General features: G+C 46.4%; 8 protein-coding genes across 8 annotated transcripts; 5 read left to right on the top strand and 3 right to left on the bottom strand.

Annotated features, from left to right (window-relative positions):
- Positions 1-2,838: 2,838 nt before the first annotated feature.
- P170DRAFT_465635 (uncharacterized protein) lies at positions 2,839-4,860 on the bottom strand (the record flags this gene model as incomplete). Its single annotated transcript, XM_024852334.1, has 5 exons — positions 2,839-3,449; positions 3,505-3,668; positions 3,720-4,384; positions 4,436-4,478; positions 4,697-4,860. 5 exons carry the CDS (start codon positions 4,858-4,860, stop codon positions 2,839-2,841), a joined length of 1,647 nt encoding a protein of 548 aa, XP_024703501.1.
- Positions 4,861-5,475: 615 nt separating this feature from the next.
- On the top strand, positions 5,476-6,622 carry P170DRAFT_427307 (uncharacterized protein; the record flags this gene model as incomplete). Its single annotated transcript, XM_024847766.1, has 5 exons — positions 5,476-5,569; positions 5,618-5,691; positions 5,724-5,742; positions 6,023-6,352; positions 6,408-6,622. 5 exons carry the CDS (start codon positions 5,476-5,478, stop codon positions 6,620-6,622), a joined length of 732 nt encoding a protein of 243 aa, XP_024703500.1.
- A 1,786-nt stretch (positions 6,623-8,408) lies between these two features.
- P170DRAFT_437881 (uncharacterized protein) lies at positions 8,409-9,124 on the top strand (the record flags this gene model as incomplete). Its single annotated transcript, XM_024849465.1, has 2 exons — positions 8,409-8,603; positions 8,656-9,124. 2 exons carry the CDS (start codon positions 8,409-8,411, stop codon positions 9,070-9,072), a joined length of 612 nt encoding a protein of 203 aa, XP_024703499.1. The 3' UTR covers positions 9,073-9,124.
- A 1,252-nt stretch (positions 9,125-10,376) lies between these two features.
- Positions 10,377-10,679, top strand: P170DRAFT_359395 (uncharacterized protein; the record flags this gene model as incomplete). The annotated part of the gene is made up of 1 exon (XM_024844352.1): positions 10,377-10,679. A coding segment is annotated over one exon (303 nt), but the record flags the coding sequence as incomplete, so codon positions are not given.
- A 335-nt stretch (positions 10,680-11,014) lies between these two features.
- P170DRAFT_497382 (uncharacterized protein) lies at positions 11,015-12,177 on the top strand (the record flags this gene model as incomplete). Its single annotated transcript, XM_024854109.1, has 5 exons — positions 11,015-11,445; positions 11,494-11,571; positions 11,716-11,797; positions 11,849-12,007; positions 12,146-12,177. The coding sequence occupies exons 1-5, from the start codon at positions 11,158-11,160 to the stop codon at positions 12,175-12,177; spliced, it is 639 nt and encodes a 212-aa protein (XP_024703497.1). The 5' UTR covers positions 11,015-11,157.
- Positions 12,178-15,249: 3,072 nt separating this feature from the next.
- On the top strand, positions 15,250-15,930 carry P170DRAFT_317243 (putative ABC multidrug transporter; the record flags this gene model as incomplete). Its single annotated transcript, XM_024843291.1, has 2 exons — positions 15,250-15,761; positions 15,813-15,930. Coding segments are annotated over 2 exons (630 nt in total), but the record flags the coding sequence as incomplete, so codon positions are not given.
- Positions 15,931-16,956: 1,026 nt separating this feature from the next.
- P170DRAFT_497374 (class I SAM-dependent methyltransferase) lies at positions 16,957-18,144 on the bottom strand (the record flags this gene model as incomplete). The annotated part of the gene is made up of 2 exons (XM_024854108.1): positions 16,957-17,880; positions 18,082-18,144. 2 exons carry the CDS (start codon positions 18,142-18,144, stop codon positions 17,005-17,007), a joined length of 939 nt encoding a protein of 312 aa, XP_024703495.1. The 3' UTR covers positions 16,957-17,004.
- A 185-nt stretch (positions 18,145-18,329) lies between these two features.
- On the bottom strand, positions 18,330-21,189 carry P170DRAFT_447972 (TPR-like protein; the record flags this gene model as incomplete). Its single annotated transcript, XM_024850932.1, has 11 exons — positions 18,330-18,351; positions 18,773-19,308; positions 19,339-19,987; positions 20,075-20,190; positions 20,221-20,318; positions 20,352-20,442; positions 20,473-20,537; positions 20,583-20,663; positions 20,730-20,835; positions 20,869-21,044; positions 21,108-21,189. 11 exons carry the CDS (start codon positions 21,187-21,189, stop codon positions 18,330-18,332), a joined length of 2,022 nt encoding a protein of 673 aa, XP_024703494.1.
- Between the last annotated feature and the right edge of the window lie 1,228 nt (positions 21,190-22,417).

Raw genomic sequence — 22,417 nt, 5'->3', positions numbered from 1 at the left:
TAATACAGCTACTTGTACTTGTATTTGAGGATTAAGCAGGAAAGACTATCTAAGATTCTAATAGAATACCTTAATACACCTTCTTATCCTGTATATAAGACAATAAGTCCTCATAACCCTTGGTTGTTGAGATATATAAGTATAAAGAAGTAGCATTTTGTATGAAGTATAAGATGGGCCACTCGGGTAGGGGGTGGCCACTCGCCCAGGATTTACGTTACTAATGAGATGCTTACTAAGGCTGTGCAGCCTGACACCAAAGGGCAAGGGAAGAACCCATGTTCCGACATGGCGTCCTCGCGAACTAAGATGCAAGGCTACGGCGGCTAAAGCTACCAACAATGCACTCTACAGGCATCCGTGTTGGACTATGTCACCATCAAGCAAACATTGTTACCATGTCAGCGATATGTCATGGCAGATCAAATTACGCCCCCTGGGAGATTCGTTAGCTCTCCCCTAACACCTCCCCCGACTGACGGGAAAATCGCGTCTACTATACGCTCAATCCTCAACGGATTTCGAAGTCATTACAGAGGATCCCGACCGACTCGTTGGCTTGTTTACTCTCTCAAACACGAAGCGTACGAGGACATACTACAGGTTTTAAAGTCTGATGCGGATCTTGACAGTCGTATCAAATATAAAGTGCGGTTAATTTGGACCCTGTGGGATGGTCTAACCTGTTCTAACTGTCCCTCCAGCTACGATTATGGTCCGCGCTGCTTGCTCTTGACAACCCGGATGCCTACACCCCTCCATGAAATTATTTGCGCAGAAATGGTTAGAGGGATGAATCATCAGCTGGAAACAATCAGTGGTTGCCCGGAGGCCGAATTTGCCCAAAAAATTATAGCATTTCGTTTCGTCGCGAGTCGAATTGCCAGAGGTGATAAATAGAGAGGAGAAGTATATTATACGGGAACCAGATGCATCGTTTGGATATACCAAGGCGCGATTTCTGGGCATTATTGTTGAAATCTGCTACTCTCAAACGCCGTGCCATCAGAGACCTAGTTGTTGACTACATCCTCTGAACTGACGGTAGCATCAACGCCGTAGTATGCTTATATATTGAGTATCGAAAGACAAAAAAGGCAAATATATCCATATGGCGTCCCGCATATCGCGTTGAAAATGAAATTGAGGTGTTTGACGCAACATAAGAAGTTGATGAAGAAGTATGTTTCCTGCCTTTAACGGTTACAACTTGCTTACCCAGCAAGGTTTTCCGAACGGACAACGGACAGGCCTTGGGTGCAACACCTCTACGGCTGAACTTGAAAGATTTTGTGCCAGCCGACCTTACCAATGACTATCCAGACCTAGATCGTCATGAAATTATATATCGTCAAGACAACCCTGTGATTTCCCTTCGCAGGCTGAGTCAAGACGAGAGACCCAAGAGCGACGCATGGGTTCTACCAGCTATATTCGCCCTGGGGTTCAGAAGCGTCGCCGAACCGTAACTCCAGACTCAAACTCACAATCTGAGCAGGGCATTGAATTGAAATCTCCTGTATGGGCATATACTGGTGCTAATCTGACACACGGAAGATGATATCGGAATGTTCCGAGAACAGCCAGATTAGCTAAATTGAACAAGAATGTAACTTTAGCATTCACCCCATACACTAAGTCCACCAATTGCTCATTTGTCTCCAAAGAAGAACTTTCTACTGGCAAGGACCCAACTCAATTCAGAAAAGTATTTCTGTTGTATTTCGTAAGATAAAACCTTAACATTCTATCGCGCTGATAAAGGAATGTCGTTGAATTATGCGCTCTGCGAATTTCGAGTCAGGTGATAGACTCACGTGGGCTATTCGAATCCAGGGTGCTGACTGTTGTGTTTTACCATGTCTTCCACCCGCAGCCGTTTGGGCAGCAACTGCTGCAACGCCTTATTTATCGTCCAACGTGGGTTCATTCAAGAGATTTAGTACACTAACTAGATAAATCCAGCCTATTCTCTGTGAGTAAGATTACTTAATAGCGGGGGTTTCTTTCTGGCGGGGTTTCTTTTCTGCTAATACGTTCACCGCCTGCTGAACAGTGATCTTCCCCGAGGCTAAAATAATTCAGAGACGTCAAAGTCAAGAATGACCGGACCGAAATCATACCCTCTTTTCAGCTACATAGAACCGGAAGCCCAGTTCCGAACTATTGTCAGGGATGCCTCTGGACATGTCGACCCTGAGCGTGCTCTACGGATGGGACGGTCAAATATTTTAGCAATGCCAACCTCGACAGCACCAAGTCTTGCAGCGATAACGGCAGAAATTACTGAGAAACATCTTCCCAAGGTGAGCACTATTTTCCGAGTACGTGCGAGAAGATCCTAAATTGAAAAGATACTCAATCCGACTTCCGAGCATCGTTTCCTTATCGACGACCATACAAATCCACTTCAAGTTAAGCTCCGCAACAAACCTCTCATATTTGTATTGGAAGACGGCAAATTCACCATTGAGGGACTACTATTTGCTATATTCATACCGATATTTGGTCTAGAAGAAGATACTTGCGTGGCAGTGAGAGAAGGGACAGAAGGATCGCCTGTTCGTGTTGGCAAATGGGACATAGGGAGCATGGTGGTCGTCCCAGGCAGACATCAATTGGTTTATTCTGCGGGAGAGCAAAGACATCGATGCACGTTCCTCTTTCTACCGTATATCAAGGAAGAGGCGGATGCGCGTCATTAGTGGGAATTATACATTGGTGACTTCTGCTTTTGAAAAGAAATGAGTCTCAAATTGGAAGATATTCGCCTAATGGTGCTACAAATTTACAAATTTGACATGCAATGTCAGGTGTACATTAATAAGTTTTTTGCTATTACAAATGGCCAAAAGCTGTACCTAAATCTATCGCAGAGGGAGGTGCCTGTACATATGAATTTTGAGAGTTTTCTGCTGCCATCAGATGCTGTAGACTACTAATATTAGCCTGGCCTTGGTAGTCAAGGGAATTGTTGAAGAAATCGGTTGCGGCCACTAGTGACTGAGCAGAAGGTATTGATTGCGCAGAGAAACCAGTAGTTAGGGGTGACTGTAGGTTCTCGGGACCGCTCAGACTTGGCTGAGCTTGGAGATCAAAGGAGCTGTCAAAAAAGTCCGTTGCGGCCACTAGTGACTGAGCAGAGGGTATTGGTTGCGCAGAGAAACCAGTAGTTAGGGGTGACTGTAGGTTCTCGGGACCGCTCAGACTTGGCTGAGCTTGGAGATCGAAAGTTCGCTGGGCAATCGAAGCTCCAGAGACAGGGTTACAATACGGCACATTGGCCTTGCTGCCGTGAGGCTGTTGGCTAGTTATTGGTCGGTGCTTCTTCATTGGGCGTGACATTTCCTCATCGCGTTTTCGGCACCGAGGGACAACTAATGGAAGACAGAAGGAAAACGTAGTGTCATTTGGGTTAACAGTGGGCTGCTGCGTATATCGCGTTTGTGCTATCGTGAGTCAGTAGTATTCCAAGCTGTGAAGTGTCCGAACGGGGTGACATACTGCCTTCCTCAGAAGCCGGCACTGGCTGCCCTTTTCCGCGGTAGTAATCCGTAATAGAGCCCCAAGCTTCTTTTAGACGCTGTCTAATGCGAAACTGAGGTAATGTCTTGATAAATGCATTCAGCGCATCAAACTCAATATTTTCCCAACCTCGAGTCTCATAACTGTAAAGTCAGCACGTCATAAGATTCCGTCAAGGGACACAGGTCTTTTACCTGTTGGAATCAATCTGATATAGGGACAGCGTTATTTCAATATTTTCCAACTGACACCATTTCCAACCGTAGCGTGAACAAACGGTGAAGCACTTTCTCAACTGCTTCTGCTGGGAATCATTGGCGCCAGGCCAAAGCTCCGAGGCCAAGCTATTGAGTGAGCGTGTGAGGAGGAGGGATTCTCGCTTGCGGGAGCTGTCTCTGTTTTTCTTTTTGTCTCTTACTCTCTTTGTGCTATGTACGCGAATCCGTTCCTGCTCTTTTTCAACGCTCTGGGACAGAGTTATTAGGATCACTTTTCGCTTGGACTTGTTAACCGTTCCCATCTGGATTAGGTCATTGACACAGCGTTTGATGGTATTCTCCTCGCCTACACCGTCCCAAAATAATTTAGGAAAGTGTGACCATAGTAAAGCGCATTTTTCGAGCTGCATGATACAATCATCCTCTAGTTCCCAAAGTTTTGTGGCCGTCACAAGGCGCTTCACCTGCTTTTCACTGAGAGGCACACCATCGGAGGACTTGAAGTGAGAAAAGAACGCATGGCGTTTAGGTACCAGTTTATCTGGTCTTTTTTGTCGTCGCTGCCACTCGCTAAGAAGCCTCTGAAGCGAGGAAAATTGATCTGGAGAATTAATAATTTCTCGCAGCTCATCTGCTGTTTTCTGCAGGAGTCATTAGACCACGTATTTTTGACAAGAAGAAACACTCCTTACACTGTCTCCAGCCGCACGAACATGTATCTCGAGTTGAATCAAACTATTGCGTATATTCAAGTTTATTTCGCGAGAAACACTCATCATCGAGTATCCGTTCCACAGTAATACAAGATGGGATAGAGACGTGAGAGGAAGGATAACGCGGGAAAGCCCCTGGAGCGCACTACATGCTCTTCCGCTTGAAAGCAGGCACGCATGCAAAGGTTTGAGACTGACTTGACCACACTAGCCATTAAGTTCCGCCTGACTTCGTCTTACTATATTCGGTAAGGTGCCGACCCCGTAAATCCTACGCAGAGTGGATCTCGAGCAAAATGTTTCTGATTCGTTGCTATATCATGTAATTGGCGAGCTAATGCAACAAGGCTGGTCCTATGCTTGGGGTCATAACTATCGGACCTCACGGCGCATACAGAGTGCATGTTGGAAGCCAGATTCGATAGCAACTTGATCTTTTCCCCAGCCCTTAGTTTACCCCCTGTCAAATATGACGGCAATAATGCTCAGAAAAAAGTTTTTGACTGATGCAATAGGGATGGCCCTATGCTGGGGTCGCAACTACTGGGTCTTACAATGCGTACCCAGCCATCCAAGCCTGATAGGCGCCCAAAAATTGCTTCCGGTCTAGACCCAGAACTCTTCATCCTCTTGTACCGAATACGACCAGGTCTAGCCCCGGATTACCAGCACTGGTTAGCATAGGCGGATAGACAGCTATGTCTAGGCGCTGGCTAAGTCTAGTACTAAGAATTAATTGTGACAGTGACTTGCAGAGGTCGATCGAATTCAAACCCCTTGCAACTGTGCGACGAATGTAAAATTGGAGCCGATGACGAACCCCAGTAAACACGACTGTCTATCAGTAAGATCGCCGTCTTACTGAAAGGCTGTCTCAGGGGATCACTCATTACTTTACTCGACTGCGGAGATAAGTGAAGCCATCACCGAGACCATAAAGATGAAAGCCTTGTCAAAGTCTCACCGCAAGTTACTAAAGGCCAATCCTTCATCTTTGTCAGCTTCCTGGCGAAATAATTATGTTCGGCTCGGAGGTTACTCTCACTACTGTCGAAATCACACGTCCGATCATACCAACTTCTTCACGAGAAACACGAGTCAATGATGTGCTAAGTTGGCTTGTTTCTGATAGCTACATTCCGTTTCATTAACCTCCTACAGTATCTTCGGAACAAGCAGGTGCCTGCGCCTCCAGCGTTAAAAACGCAAACCTTCAAAGAACAGATTTAAGGAAAGTAACGATCGACATGAAAACTCGTGTACGTAGCTAATTAAGTCAACGGACTGTAAGTATGTTGGCTTTTTAGTAGGTCTCCTCAATACGGCGTTTTACGGTGAAGGTCCTAGTTGAGTTGGAGGTGTCCAGTATATGTGTACATGGGAGGAATTTAGGCTTGTTACGGGTACGAACCGGCCTATAGTGAAGACTAGAATCAAGATAACGAAGCTGAAGAATCTTAAATGATCTACTTTTATTTAGTGGTAACGATCAGCAACTCTACGCCGAAAATGCATAACGCGCACGGTTATAGATTGAAACTTGCCATATATTACTCTTCGTCCCAGGTCTCAAGATACCTAGACTTGCCCTAGGTGCTCACCGCATGTACACCGAATACCAGCTGATTATGGTCCTTGAAATATTGCTATATCGATTCCGTTTGGGGATCTCTTGCCTATGTAGCCAGATGTTCGAAGAACTTGCAGAAGGTACGCCAACGAATCCAGAATCAACAGCGTATGTCTCCCAGCCCCCGAGTCTAATCAACCAGCTGAGAGCTTTTCAAACTCTCGACCATGAGCACTTTGATATGCAGGAGACCATTCCGAACAAGGATTCTAGCCAACAAAACGAGTCTTTGAAAAGAATGGCCGAGAGGAATCAAATTGTGAGGAGTGAGTGTTTTCTTTAGTTATTCGAAACGTTGCGTGAACTTATTCTCTTTTCCAGGTAGCTCTTTGGATGATGAAGTCATCTCCCTTCCTGATCCAAGCACGCGCCTATTTACCCATGATGAAATTATTCATGTCTATGAATCTAGGCCCGTTCAGGGTGGCGGTGAAGAGTACAGAATTTGTGTTCGAGACAAGCATAAGGATGAAGTTGAGCTATGGACTCAAGAGGCCGTGAAATCTCGCCCGGACTTTCAACGCCTCCATACTTAAAAAGATCAAATGCATAGGCTTGTCCCTTCTTGTATTTTAGGTAATTAGGCTCGAAGATAGTAGGCAATACGGCTACCTACAGCGATTTACGATATTAGATCGCATGTACAAACAAACCATGGACTGCCTACCAGTATATAATGTGAGGAATTCCCTTCCTTTTGGAGACTTGCTATCGTCTATTCCAAATCAGCTTTTTCCAAAGTTTGAATTGTCAGGATAACTTTGTCACTCGCTTTAATTCCCGTGTGGGATCTTCATTTTACACCGCTGAATGAGGTAAGAGGTGCATGAAGTGTTCGCTGCTACTGCTAATACCATCACGTTACAGAATGTGTTACCAAGGTCGTTATAAATATAGTTGCGGCTTCGAGGAACCCGAACCTCGTCTTATTCTATGTAAACAAGTTTGTTCCTGGATGATTCCAATCGGTCTATACGAAGTGGGATATGCCTGCGAACGACGGGAATGCGTTTTCTGTAACCCGCCAGCAAAATCACTATAGTATCTATAACTTAGTATGTTTTCTACCAGTCGTACTCAAGCAATCCTGTGGTTAGTAACAGACGACAGCAGACCTACGCAATTCTACGTTGGATCTGGCGACGAATCAGCGTAAATGTGTGTCTACATCGATTCGGTTTATATGCCTATAGCGGGTAAATCTCTAATATTGTCACTGCCCTATCGACGGAACCGTTCCCTTAATCCTGTAAAAGTCACTTGAAGACAATCCAGAGAAACTCATACTAAGCGTAAAGACACTCTATCTCCGAGAACATTACAGAACGCATCGACTAAGTAGTCCATTGCAAGAATAAGGCTACTAAGTAACCGGTCTAGTGACTTCTTCCGTCACCTAACGTGGCATGGCCTCCTCAGGGATTCTACCCTAACCACCCCTAATTAGGAATTGTCCTAATCTCGCCGTTGAGGAAGTTTCACCCCTCCCCTCTTTTCGACGCATGGTTGGGGGAGATTCTCACTATACTAGTACCTTGGTTCTCTATATTAAACTCCGGGCCCCACTATGTATTGCTTCAGTAAATGCTGGGCGAAGGTGCAAATACAAAAGACGAGACATCTACACCTGCGAAATATTTTTCTTTTCTTTTCTTTTCTTTTCACATATCTCCCACTTGAACACTAAGTAAGTACAGCTCTAGCACTAAGTAAGTATAGCTTAACACTTGACCGCTAAATATCGACCCCTTTAGAGCACCGATGGATCTTCTATCTCTTCTATCGCTTCTATCCACGTTAAACATGGGACGAGGTGCATATGACACTACGGGAGTCAAAAAGCCAGGCGCACCACCACCACCACCTACAACGCGATGAAACATCCATCAGAGAAAAGCAAGGTCAGAGAATTGGGGAGAGGCTCTCTCAGGTTCCACTAGGAGGATATATGAGATAAGAAGGAAAATTTGACAATAGTGTATAAGTGTGGGGGGTCACCGCAATGTACGATATGGGATTGTATGTAATGGATTAGAGAGGGTGTACTTGTATTACCGTATCAAAACAATCCACTGGTTCGTGGTCATGGATAACAACGTTCCAGAATAGCAATGATTCCTTATTGGAAGACATACATGTCAAAGATTCTCTTAAGAACCAGAATGGACCATTATAAGGCTGCTGCCCTCTTTTGTGATTCCTACGGCGTGTACATCCTTAACCCTCTCTCTCTTTCCCCCACAAGGTCACCTGACAAACTAGCGTGCTCAAATCATGGCGGAGACTAGCTCATTCGAACATCTCCTCTGGCACGATGAAGTTATGGAGTCGACCGGGTACAGGATTGTCAGCACCAGTTCGGCCCTGAAACCTGAGCTTATTGAATCCGTCAAGGAGGCGATAGGACCGGACCAGCTGTCTGGGCAATTATCAGGAGGCTATGCAAATCCTTCTAAGCACTGGGAAGGAGGGAGGTCCGATGCGCTGTTTGATCAGTGCGCAGAGCATGGTCTTGATGTAAGCTGAACCCGGCAAGACCCATGGAACCTAACTGAGTCGGTTGCGATAGGTGGACGCGTTAATTAAAGGTGGCTTACGCAAAGGCTACCAGCAAGTCATACACCAACCGGTCCGAGTCGTCCGGTTCCTACCAAATACACTAACGATGGGTCCCATGAGAGCCCATCCGAGTCCAAACTCCATCTCAATATTCCGGCCCCTTTACGATTCTGTTGGAGCGGAGAATGGAATGTTCAAAATCTACTCGTGCTCCCAGTCCCTTACAAAGGCGGAACTTGAAGGCAGGCCAAGCGAGGTCCGTCTCCACCCCCATCAGGCTCTGGTCACTCTTGGCCCTCTTTGGGTGGAACCTGTTCATAGTGGTGGTGGTGTCATTATTTGGAAAGGCTGCTCTGAAAGTCCGGTTGGAACGGACACTTTTGGTGACCATGTTCTACCTTTTATGAGACAACACGAACTGGATTGATACAAATAGGGCCAGGATGGAGCCATAAAGAAAAGAGCACAGGACCGGTAAACCCCTAAATATTATCTTCCTCTCTACTTGAGATCCTTCTTCGTTTCTCTTTGGCTGAGTGCAGTAAATCTTGATCGGACCATTCCTACAATTTCTGAGAAGGCCTGCAACTGCTGGGACTGGAATGCTGCTGACGAAGAATGACAAACATGATGTAAAAGCATTAGGCGCTATAGTTTTTCAGGCCTGCTTTTTTACTAGCATTCGGGTTGCGTAAGAAACATGGTAGTGGGCCAATCGCGGTACTTATGAGTGATGTCTAAAAAATGGTTGTAAAAAGGTGCTCCGATCGAGCCGGTATTTTTTGGAACACAAAACGTCCCCTAGACAAAATGGAGGCCGATTTAACGAATAGAGATATTGAGTATATCACTATTATAGGTTTATTTTTAAGTGTTGCCTTACACTTAGGCAGAGGCTTTGGGCCCTTGAATAGGTTTTTCTGCGAAACTCATTATAGCATGGGCGCCTTGACTCGAGTGCTCTAGATTGCAACATCCTGGGCCTGTGGATACAGTACGAGAGCCTGGTATTGTATGAATACTAGCTGACTTCTTGATAGAAAGACAGAACGAGAATGACAGGGTATGCATTCCATTTTTTGGCCTAATCTGGATAGTGAATCATTCCAGGAGGCCGGTGGCTTTTGCTATGCCCTCAATTATCAAGGGGCGGTTAAGCTCGGCCGTTGTCGGTAGGCCTCCAACTGGGCTTGGTATTCGAACTGGTACCGGCTGCTGGGCTATTTATTGAGTTTGACGTACTTCCATTAAACTTGCTAGGATATATTATGCTGCTGACTGTATTATTTAGCCGATAGGAGATAATGGTCAGCAGTAGGTCATTTTCTGTATCGCTATTACGGGAGGGCTAACAGGGTAGGTGTTCGGGATCGATATGGTCCATATGACGGTCGAGTGGTACGTACCATGTTCAATTGCCAAGATAAATCTAACAAACGGAATATAGGGTACCGCCAAACTGTGAGTTCCTACTAAATGATATTACGAAGCCGCACTAGTACACCCCCTTCTCAGGAGTTGGCCTTGTACATGTCGGTGGATTCGGAGGCGGTCCTCAGCCCTTGGCTAGTATCTTGAATGAATCCTATAGGTGCAACTAGTCTAGTTAATTCAATTCGCGGGCTAGCCAGCTTATTCGATGCTGCCCACCAAACGGCGTACTAGCAATACGGAACAGCTCAATTCAGCTCTAGGGCCCTGCGGATAATACTAATCCCCACGTCTTCTACAGAGATAGACGATGCTTATAGACACGATCGTCGCTCACTTGACCTCCCTTCCTGCTACAAGGGCGATCTCGAACACCGGGGGTTTGTTAGTGTGGTGGAGCACGTATACGATTTCGGGCTCCACCGCAACCACACTTCGAGACTGGCAAGGGAAATCATCGCGGTAAGGGGAGAAGGATTTGAAGCATATAGCCTGGAGTTGGTGGTCGCCAGCCTTGAGAAGCGCAAGGAGGAGGATTTGAACGGCTGTGCTGCGGCACGTCAAGAATTGAGGAAAGGCATTGCGGGGTCATTTCAGATGTGAATGTGCTGTATGGTTAGAGAAACACCAAGCTAAGATATCACAGCCGGGCTACCTCGGAGCCAAAACAAGCTGTGGTCCATTCTACTTTATAGACTGTTACATTTTTCGCGGTTATTGGTATCTCAATACTGGACCTGATTTAAAGAATTGATATTGATTGGGGGCCGTAAAATTAATTAACCTACCCTAAGGCGGCCAAAGTTTGAATCATCCACAACCCGGACACGTAGAGCATAATACCGCTTTCAATGTTACATTTGATAAGCGCCCGCCCCTGCCTAGGGCCTTTGGTAAGTTTGCTGGCGCTTTCAGATAAATACGTTCCCAGTCCGTATTCTGTTTATATGCGGTATGGTGATATGATCATACTATTCTATATAGTCCAGCTATATCATCATGTTCTTCACGACTGATCCTAGACTCATCTTAAAGAACAACGTCAGCTTATATTTTATTTGATAAGAATATTGGGAGCAACATGGAAAGCATCGAGTGGACAGACATGGCGCAAGAGAGATCAGCGGCTGATGAACAGATGAATAATATAGGACGTGGCCAGGGCCAGGGAGACGCCAATTCCAAGATTCCAGCAGATGATTCATTCCAGAAGTATAACTTCGCAAATCATAGTACTCAGTTTTTGTGTGCTATGTGCTGCAAAAATCTCCTACCTATTATCTTCCAGCGAAAAGCCATCAATGATGATCTGTTTCCTATATTATATTGTTGTTGTTGTTGCGGACGGGCTAGCAACTACGGATCTTTCGTAAGTGGTGCGGATGTCTACAGAACTCAGCAGCTTACTTAAATCTAGATGCCGAATATACAAGCAGATCAGATTAAGGAAGCCCGTGATCGTCATTGTCGAGTGGCGCCGAGCGCACCGAGAGATGTGAGGGGGGAGCAAGCTGTCTGGAAACACCAGATTCACGGTTGCGAAGCGCCTGAAAGGAATCGCACACTATTCAGCAGAATGTACTACACTAAGCTCTATCGCAAACTATTATTTGCACTTCTACCCTAAGACACTTGCCAGATTCTCAGTGGGTATCTTGTCGACCATTTCGCTGGTGATTTGGTATTCCTGATAAAGAAATCTAACCTGGTAACAAAATCCGGTAAGAACATTGACTACCAAGTTGAAGAAAGATAACCTTAGTGTCTGGCAGACTACGAGGCGACTCTGCAGTCGATTCTGAATCACGTCCATTTTGACAAATTGAAAGTGTCTGTTGACCAGATCCGCTTATTATTTAACGAAAACGAACGCACATTGATATACACCATTATTGATGCGTGGCGAATCGGACTTGAACACCCTCAAGCAGGTATGTATATAAGACTTGAAATATCTCCATCCTCAGTTGACATGACTTTTGTTAGACCTTGATAGTGGAGAAAATACGGAGAGGGGACCAGAAGGCCAGAGTACCGAGTCTTCGTCTTCTTGCTTGCGTTCCATATAGCTAAGCGGAAAGGAGGAACCGCTAAAGAATGAATGTGTTTCCTGTAAGCCCTAACGCACGCTTTTGTGGAGAAGGGGTCCCAGTGGGAAAAAGGACTACTGTAACGCATGTGGATTGCGATGGTCCTTAGGCAAAACAAAACGCCCGATAAAACCAAGAGCAACGGCGTATAGCTAGAGCACCCCATCTGTAACTAATAAAATTGCATCGATTCTCTAATTTGCCTTGAGTGGAGGTACTATCAAGGTAGATACTATCAAGGTAGATACATAGAAGGTGGCCGCGACCGAGATGGACTCTGGGAGTGACGCTGGTGTTTCCCCACCGCCGGTTTTCATCGGCTATAAGTAGTTCCCTAAGTCCGAACCTTAGTTGGTCGATAGTCCAAGTAGCAGAAGGAACATTGGTGCAGTGTGCTAGCTTTCCTGGGCCGTATGATTGGGTCTTTGCCCATCTGGGCATATACCTAATAGCACAGGCGTGCTTTAAAGAGTCTTAACGCAGATTTTTACTAAATCAAGGACTGGCCACGCATTTGACTATGACTCGCTTTCTAGTGATGTCTTACATCGTCAACCTCTCAGGTATGTATTATTATTCGGCGACTTTGTATCCGCATTCAGTCCGTAGCTGCAGGGGAGCGTGGAGCCAAGTCTTTTACGATAGCTTTTGCGAAAAGCTATTACATGGCCTTCAGATACGTTGACGGACTATTTCTAGTTTTATAGTCGAGATTAATGAATTAGGCCTTGTACGTTAACGGGTACGATTTTTATGGGTCGAATCATCTTTCACCTTAATAAATCAGTAGGGTTATTCATTACCACCACTAAGTAATGAAACTGCACGATTTACCTTACGATACTAGCCCAGTGATCAGTTTGGGTTCAAATTTTACTCGATCCGTTTCTTTGTGAGTGACGGTGCCCGTGATTGAGTCAAGCTCAGGAAGGCCTGATTATACAGTGATAAACAAGGACTGTGAAGTTGATGAACTATCCCTAGAAGATTGTCCAGGTGATGCGCGAGAGAGTCCCTTGGATGTGGAAGGAATGACAGGACAACTTTCCGGTATCCTAATTTCCTGTAGTGGGCTCCCACGGCCTAAAGAAGGGGCTTGCTTCGATGGCGCATATCCCGCGCTTATCTATAAATGCCTCCTCCATTCGCCTGAAGGAGGACTAAATATTCACGAGCTGCATGATTGGTTTTTGGAACACACATCAAAATCAACAGAGCGCATGCTCAAGAGCCGTATTAGTAAGGCGCTCTCCTCTAACCCCGTAGGTACTAGACGTTAACTTGCTAGGACCCACTGAACTAACTGTCTAGAATTTCACTTAGTTAACAAAAAGTCAAATGGCTTATTGTTGTCGTCTCTTACCAAAGAAAGAGAAGAAAGGGGAGTAGAACAAGGAGCTCGTTCGGCGCTAAAATGTCCGGAGAAAGAACGTGTCATTCAATAAAGCGGGTATACATGTATCTTTGTATGATTAATTGAACCGTCCGTTTAACTAGCAATAATTAGCTGCCAGAGGAATTTCAGTAAAAGCCACAGATTTAGAAATAATTCGTCCTAATAGACCATTAGTCCGGAACCGGGGCCAGTGTATATAATAAGCGTGGCCGCCGCTTCCTGGATCACCCAAGCCCAACTGCCAAAAAGATTTGGAGTCAACTATCCTAATCTGTTAATACCATCATTCCCCTTCAACAAACGTCGTCTAATAGTAATATGAACCATCTATTGCCCAAAATAGTACCGCCGCCCTTCGTTCTTGGTCTATGGAGTTACTCACTACTTCTAGGTTCACCTTCCCCTTGGGACCACTTGGATCGCCACGTCACCACAAATCTACTATGTGATACCGATTTTGATCGCAATGTTTGCATTATGGAAGCCCTTTTATAGAGCCTCCGTTCCTAATCTGACATTAACCAGTCTATGGGCTGGCAAAGTACTTGGTCGAATGTTCCAAGCCTTAGTAGGACATAAACAGGTATGAATTAGCAGCCGAGAGATTAAAAGAGGCTAAAATGGTTAGATTCCATTGAAGCTGCTCTGGGTCTACGATGGCCCCAGTTCTACGTTAAAGTGGCTACTTCTATCCGTCTGTGTCTTCTTGAGGCCCATTCTGGCGGCCCACGCGGTGAACCAAACTAGGGTGCTGTTACATAAAAGCATATACAATAGTAAGTTGGCCCAGTACCTTGTAGCTAGAGCTAACATTGCGGTAGACATCTCCGAGCTAGAGGGGATCCTGCTTTTGCTATGGTCGGAATTGGCCATCCCTATCATCTTCACGTATCTAGAGAGGGAGATATGGGCCAAACTCGCAGTGCAGCTCCAAACAGCAGCCGTGAAACTCACTTTTGATCTGACTATCGATAGTGAGTTAGGGCCCCAAGGTCGGGACCCGAGTAGATTACTATCCGCGGCCACCAGCTTACAATCCGCATTTGCGTTGGCGGCCCTAAAGCTCGTTCCTTCGGTCCTCAGGCTAGCGCTGCTATGCTATAGTACACTCGATCAGTTTGGGTGCAAGCCTTTTATAATAATGTTGATCACGGCTTTCTTATGGGCCGCGGTATGGCAGGTGGCTGCGCGTGGAATTGACGGTCCTCGAAATAGATACATCGCCGCGAGAGACAGCCGCGACAGAGTGCTACGCGGACAAATATCTTCCTGGGAGTTGATTGTACTGAACAACAGACAGCTCGACGAACAAGCAAGACTATGCCACGTCAAAAATGAGGAGGATCACAAACAGAGCTACTTTAACCTGCACATCACATGTCGGGAGCTCGTTCTTGACGCCATCACAGCATTCGGACGAGTGTTGTGCCTATTTGCTGTGAGCACGGAAGACATGTTGCTGTTGGCTGAACACTGGACAGACCTTCTTGCTTCTTTTAAGTCTGTTTGGCACACAGTGATGGCCTTTCGGATATCGCTTGATGCAGAAATTGTGTCAAATGCTCTGGTAAATTCCACGCCTCGCAGCTCGTCAGGAGACTTCCTTGCACAATGCCAAGGCAACATCTCGTTCAACGGCGTGTATTTTGCTTACAAAGAAGGCGCCCCCGCTCTCGACGGCGTGACCTTTGAAGTCCACCCAGGGCAGGCTGTGGCCATCGTTGGTGGAAACGGCGCCGGAAAGACCACTATCCTGCGTCTCATTTCACAGCTTATAAAGCATAGCCGTGGTTATATCCAGATCGATGGGTATAATACAAGGGATCTAAATGAACGTTCAATCAGATCACATATTGGCTTCGTACCGCAGGACCCGGGACTGGTTCACGGCTTATCAATCCGCGATAACCTGACATATGGTCTTGAAAACGACATGAATCTGGAAGATGTTCAAGGCTTGTGTCAACAGCTTGGGCTTGATCAGCATATCTCCAGATTTACAGCGGGGTATGACACTCTTATCGGCCCCGGAGTCGACCTTTCCGGTGGGCAGAGGCAGCTTGTTGCCCTAGCCCGGGTCCTTTTGCGTCGACCCCCTATTTTGTTACTTGATGAACCCACTAGCCAGTTAGACAATAGGGCGCAGGATAGGGTCTGGCAGCTTCTGAAAGCGAAGGGAGTGACTATGTTATTAACCACGTATGTTCATCTCTTACCACATACTGGCAAATCTGACTTATCATACTGCAGCCATCGACTATCTTTCCTAAGCGACGTTAATGAAATCCTTGTGCTGGAAGAGGGCAAAATCATTGAGAGAGGGTCCCATGACGTGCTTATAAGCGGTCAGACCTATTACCGAGATCTATTTCATAATAATGAATAGTGCAGGAGACTCCCGGATCTTCTCGTCATGGCCTATTCAGAACTTCTCATGAAGAGAACCCAAGGGAGAAGGACAGAGAAGTGAAGTCAATCAAGAAGCCGTACGTGGTATGGGGGTATTTAATCAATTGTTCCAAGATCCCAAAAATATGTTGCCTGGGGTATATCGGTAACTGTTCTGTGCCAATACTCCTCACACGTATCACACCCTCTCTTTTTCCTACTTAATAGCCTTGTGCTGCCCTCGATGATCCAAATCAAACGCTATTGTAAACACTTTCTACGTACTTCCCACTCCAATTCTGGATGAATGAATAGTGCGCTCGCCCGCGTCATGTCAATCATAGCCCCAGTTTTCCATCACGAAATTTAATACTGCCTTCCATGTAGATCTTCCGCCCCTCAATTCTCACAGGTCGTGCAAAAGAATTATCGGCTTTTCTGGGTCTATCGGCTTGCGGAAAGAGATATTAAGATTAGCCGTTACTGCCGGCTAGCAGCAGTCAGTTAAGTTCTGATCTAACAAGAACTATTGGATTCCCCCATGGGGTTCTCCCCGATAATGGCACATATCTTGAGCTGTATCAAGCTCCATGCAATCTATTGCTTCCCTTTCCAGCTTGTGGGCATCGAAGCTAGGTTTGTAGCCGTTTAATAAATTATTCTGGGAAAGCCTAGGCTTTTGGTGACTGAAAAGGTCTATTGACTTTAGTGCCTTCCTTTCGATAAGCGTGGGAAATAAGACCTACCGGTTGTGACTTGATTCTGGAGAGAGGTGCAACTTGAGGAAGTGAGGGGCGCGTACGCGATGGCTTCAAGGAGTAAGTCCCCAGAGTATCGTAGAAGATGCCCCGGAGAAGGGTACGTTGGAAGAACTGTTCCATGTCGAAGAGTCTAATGTTTTCTGTGGTAATGAGAACCGTGCCTACTAGGAACCAATTGAAAACACTCTTTATCCATTCCAAAATATATCTTCCAGACAACTATGGCCACGGCTTTTTATTTAGGTGCGCCACGTAAACTAAGCATTGCTTTTTTTATTAAACCTTCTTTCTACTCAGCGCTCCACATATGTTTGCTCGTGACGCCGGCATTTGTAGGACGAACAGGACCTAGCCGACGGAGGCTTTTGGGCTCTGTATACATGCAACACATGAAAGGTGTGAATACTCCGATCGGATGCTTCTAGTTTGGCCTGGGTAATGAGTCCATGGGTGCGATTCAAAGAGCCGAGATCTATCGCTTCAATCAATTGCAGGAACGCCCGGCCGTACCAGCGACCGATCTCTCGTTGGTGGGGATCGGGCGGCCATTGGTTTAATGGCAACTGGATTGTTTGGTGACAGATCTCTGCAAAGCCAGCGGTCTGCAAGAAGCCGAATGTCTCTGGAGGATTGTGAGTTAATGGCCGCATAGTCTGCGCGGTGGCATACTCGAAGGCTTGGTACCACTGTCCCAGTGGCAAGTGCTCAGAGGAACTGGTCAGAATACGTGGCTCAAAGTCTATCTCGACCTGTTCAAACCAGCCACCCGGGCGCAGGTGTGCGAAGATCCTCCGATAGAGACTGGGCCAATTTGACACGCTACCCCATCCCATTCTAAGGTGCATCACATCCCATGAATCCTCTCCCATCTCCCACTGGCGTTCAAAATCAAATGGGGCGTAGAATTCGCAGTTGGGAGGATGCCGATCAGGCTGGGTTGGAGAAAGGTCAACTCCCACGACAAACATTTCTGGATATCTTTCAGCCACGTCTATAGCCCATATTCCCGTCCCACAGCCTAGGTCCAAGACCCTGCCCTTCACCAGGTGAGGAACATGAATAAGGTCATCAGACCGTCTGGCGATAGAGAACACCTTATGGAGAAAATTAAGTCGGTCTTGCTCTCTCTCATCGCACGACAGCAAAAAGAATCTTTCTCGATGGGTTGGCTGTATCCGTTCAAAATCGCTCCCGTAATGTAGGCGCTGGGACACTCTGGGATCACTCAACTGTCCATCTGAATAAGGAGATAAAACCCTACCAGCGCTGGAACATGGATGATCACTTATCAAAGTGTGAATACTAGGGAGCCGGAAACTTATATTGATCTCTTTTTGGTCAATCCCATGGCTACCGCGCCCTTTTTTTACGCGGTCGTCACGACAAGCCGACTTAGTTGTAGATTCCCTGCATGTGATTGTCTCGATGCTCATTGTTTTTGCCGGGTGCAAGCGATCTTTATTGTGGGGTTGGAGTGCAGCCGCACTCTCCGGATGTCTTGGAGCCATTGGGCTCAATGCCCTAGTAATAAAGACCAAGTAATGGTATACACGCTCTAGCGATATCAGCTTCCGTTTTGAGCACTTTTCATTTCTTTGATAGCCGCATTGCCAAGACTCTAGAGAGAGCCGTTACCTGCACTAGTAACTTTAGTTTCATCATTACATATCATTACATTACCATACAAGATCAGCGGGATGATTGAGAGCAGAATTACAAAGGCTCAAATGGTCGTGCAGGTTACAATGCTGCAGACTTAATCTACTTCCTGACGGTAGTGACTCAAAGGATTTAGTATACAGTATCAAGGGTTACAGTAAACAAAATATTGCATTGAGATAAGATTGTACAAAAAAAGAAACGGTTAATAGGATAATGCCCAACCTAGACAGAAAGAGTTAATCAATATCCCGATTATCACTAGCCGAAGCGTGGTCAGCTCTCAATGCAGAAATCAAAGGGTGAATGTTGCCCAGTAAGCAGCGATAGTCCAGGACATTGAAACTCCCAGGAATATAGCTGGGCTCATTCTCTTGATTATGCATATGAACTTTCCCATACCCTTCTAAGGCTCGTCGGCGCATAGCCTCCGCCTCTTCATACTTGCCCTGGCGGTCAAGGACCTTACCAAGATTGCTGACACTGGTGAGTGTGTCTGGATGCTCGGGCCCTAGCATCTTCTCTCGGTCTCGTAATGCTCGTCGGTGCATGGCCTCCGCCTCTTCATACTTGCCCTGGCTGTTAAAGACTAAACCAAGGTTACTGACACTGGTGAGTATGTCTGGATGCTCCGGTCCTAGCATCTTCTCTCGGTCTCGTAATGCTCGTCGGTGTATGGCCTCCGCCTCTTCATACTTGCCCTGGCTAGAAAGGACTGAACCAAGGTTGTTGACACTGGTGAGTGTAGATAGATGATCGGGTCCTAGCACCTTCTCTCGGTCTCGTAAGGCCCGTCGGTACATGGCCTCGGCCTCTTCATACTTGCCCTGCCTAGAAAGGACATTACCAAGGTTGTTAACACTGGTGAGTGTAGATAGATGCTCGGGTCCTAGCATCTTCTCTCGGTCTCGTAAGGCCCGTCGGTGTATAGCCTCCGCCTTTTCATACTTGCCCTAGCAGTCAAGGACATTACCAAGATTGTTGACACTAATGAGTGTGTCTGGATGCTCGGGTCCTAGCACCTTCTTATATACCTCCAAGGCTCGTCGGTGCATGGCCTCCGCCTCTTCATACTTGCCCTGGCGAGAAAGGACTGAACCAAGGTTGTTAACACTGGTAAGTGTGTCTGGATGCTCGGGTCCCAGCACCTTCTGATATTTATCTAAGGCCCGTCGGTGCATAGCCTCCGCCTCTCTATATTTGCCCTGCCTAGAAAGGACATTACCAAGGCTGTTGACACTAATAAGTGTATCTGGATACTCGGGTCCAAGCACCTTCTCGGATCCTTGTAAATCTCGTCGGTATATGTTTTCAGCCTCTTTGTACTTGCCCTGGCTAAAAAGGACTAAACTAAGGTTATTAACACTGGTGAGTGTGGATGGATGCTCGGGTCCTAGTACCTTCTCTCGGTCTCGTAAGGCCCGTCGGTGCATGGCCTCCGCCTCTTTATATTTGCCCTGCCTAGAAAGGGCATTACTAAGGTTGTTGATACTGGTAAGTGTGTCTGGATGCTCGGGTCCCAGCACCTTCTGATATCCATCTAAGGCTTGTCGAATTATAGCCTCCGCCTCTTCGTACTTGCCCTGGCCGGAAAGGGCATCACCAAGATTATTGACACTGGTGAGTGTGGATAGATGCTCGGGTCCTAGCACCTTCTGATATCTATCCAAGGCTCGTCGGTACATGGTATACGCCTCTTTATACTTGCCCTGCCTAGAAAGGATATTACTAAGGCTATTGACACTGGTGAGTGTGTCTGGATGCTCGGGTCCCAGCACCTTCTCGGATCCTTGTAAATCTCGTCGGTACATGTTTTCAGCCTCTTTGTACTTTCCCTGGCTAGAAAAGACTAAACCAAGGTTGTTAACACTAGTGAGTGTGTCTGGATGCTCAGGTCCTAGCATCTTCTCTCGGTCTTGTAAGGCCCGTCGGTGCATAGCCTCCGCCTCTTCATACTTGCCCTGGCGGTCAAGGACATTACCAAGGTTATTAACACTAATAAGTGTGTCTGGATACTCGGGTCCCAGCACCTTCTCGGATCTTTGTAAATCTTGTCGGTACATGTTTTCAGCCTCTTTATACTTTCCCTGGCTAGAAAGGACTGAACTAAGGTTGTTAATACTGGTGAGTGTATCTGGATGCTCGGGTCCTAGTATCTTCTCTCGGTCTCGTAAGGCCCGTCAGTGTATAGCCTCCGCCTCTTCATACTTACCCTGGCGGTCAAGGACATTACCAAGGTTATTGACACTAATAAGTATGTCTGGATAATCAGGTCCTAGCACCTTCTCTCGGTCTCGTAAGGCCCGTCAGTGCATGGTCTCAGCCTCTTCATACTTGCCCTGCCTAGAAAGGACATTACCAAGGTTGTTAACACTGGTAAGTATAGATGGATGCTTGGGTCCTAGTATCTTCTCTCGGTCTCGTAAGGCCCATCGGTATATAGCCTCCGCCTCTTTATACTTGCCCTGGCTGTTAAGGACTGATCTAAGGTTACTAACACTAGTGAGTGTGTCTAGATGCTCGGGTCCCAGTACCTTCTCATATACCTCCAAGGCTCGTCGGTACATGGCCTCCGCCTCTTCATACTTGCCCTGGCGAGAAAGGACTAAACCAAGGTTGTTAACACTGGTGAGTGTTTCTGGATGCTCGGGCCCTAGTACCTTCTCTGATCCTTCTAAAGTTCGTCAGTGCATGGCCTCTGCCTCTTCATACCTGCCCTGGCTAGAAAGGATATTACTAAGGCTGTTGACACTGATAAGTGTATCTGGATGCTCGGGTCCAAGCACCTTTTCAGATCCTTGTAAATCTCGTCGGTACATGTTTTCGGCCTCTTTGTACTTGCCCTGGCAAAAAAGAATATTGCCAAGGCTGTTGACACTGGCGAGTGTGGCTGGATGCTCGGGCCCCAGTATCTTCTCGAGACATTCAAAAACCTTCTGAAACATTATTTCTGCTTCATGGTATCGCCCATCATAGTTCAGACAGTCCCCACACTTTTGCGCAAGATCAACTGCATTATTACTGTTATTGCTCTCTCCACTGATAGCATATTGCGCATAGGCAATATATCCCCGCCATTCCATCCGATTGGTTTGGCGAATGTCTGATAGTACCTCATTCAGCCGTATCACTGCTTTTGTGCGCCAAACAGACAGCTCTCCGTTTCCTTTGAGCCACCCCCGTGTGGCAAGATGTACTAGACGATGCATATCAAATGCCAATCCACCCTCATATCTGGTGATGAATGAGAATGCGTCCAAAATACCAATCGCGTCTATTTGTTGTTTTCGTGAGGATGTTTCCGGTAGCGGCAGTAGTGACTTAGGGATATCCTTAGGATCCACACAGGCCATCAGTCGCAGATAATCAAACGCGAGAGAACTTCGCTGACGTATCTGCTCAAATGATATAAGCCAGGTTTTTACCACTGCATTCTCACTTTCCGAATATCTACTGTCATCTTCAAACTCTTCACTCAGTAACTCAATCACCTCGTCATCCTGTTGGGAAAAGAGTACTTCATACTCCGCGAGTAATATACCAGTGTTATTGATATAGGCTGCTGCTTGAACAATTGCAAGAGGAAGATAAGTAAGCTTTCCCAGCAAACATAAAAAGATAGATTCGCTGGCTGTTGTCAAGTCAGGATTGATCAGATAGTTCCGCATCATCTTTGAAGCTCCGGCCTCGTCCAGTGCCGGCACAGCCACAGTATTTTCCCGGGCAACAGTCGTGGCCACCTTGCGATCGCGGGTGGTCCATATAATTGCCCCATGCCTGCTGCGGGGCATATAGTCAATCAACCGCTTACTTCTTGTTTCCGCGAAAAATAGCTCTGTCCACACATCCACGTTGTCTGCATTATCGAAGATTAGTAGCCACCGGCCGATGCTCTCATCACTGAGGTATTTTTGTACTGCCTCCAGGACATGAGCACCATTTTTCTCACAGCCTGGCAAACAAAGGCTCTGGGCTATCTCCTGGTATTTGGTTTAAAGGTTGACCAAGCTGTTGACTGGAATCCAAAACACTGCACACTGTTCTCAG

This window comes from Aspergillus steynii (genome assembly GCF_002849105.1).
Source record: "Aspergillus steynii IBT 23096 chromosome Unknown P170scaffold_5, whole genome shotgun sequence".
Taxonomy (NCBI): Eukaryota; Fungi; Ascomycota; class Eurotiomycetes; order Eurotiales; family Aspergillaceae; genus Aspergillus; species Aspergillus steynii.
The sequence above is the reverse complement of the archived record's forward strand: the minus strand, read 5'-3'. Positions and strand labels throughout refer to the sequence as shown.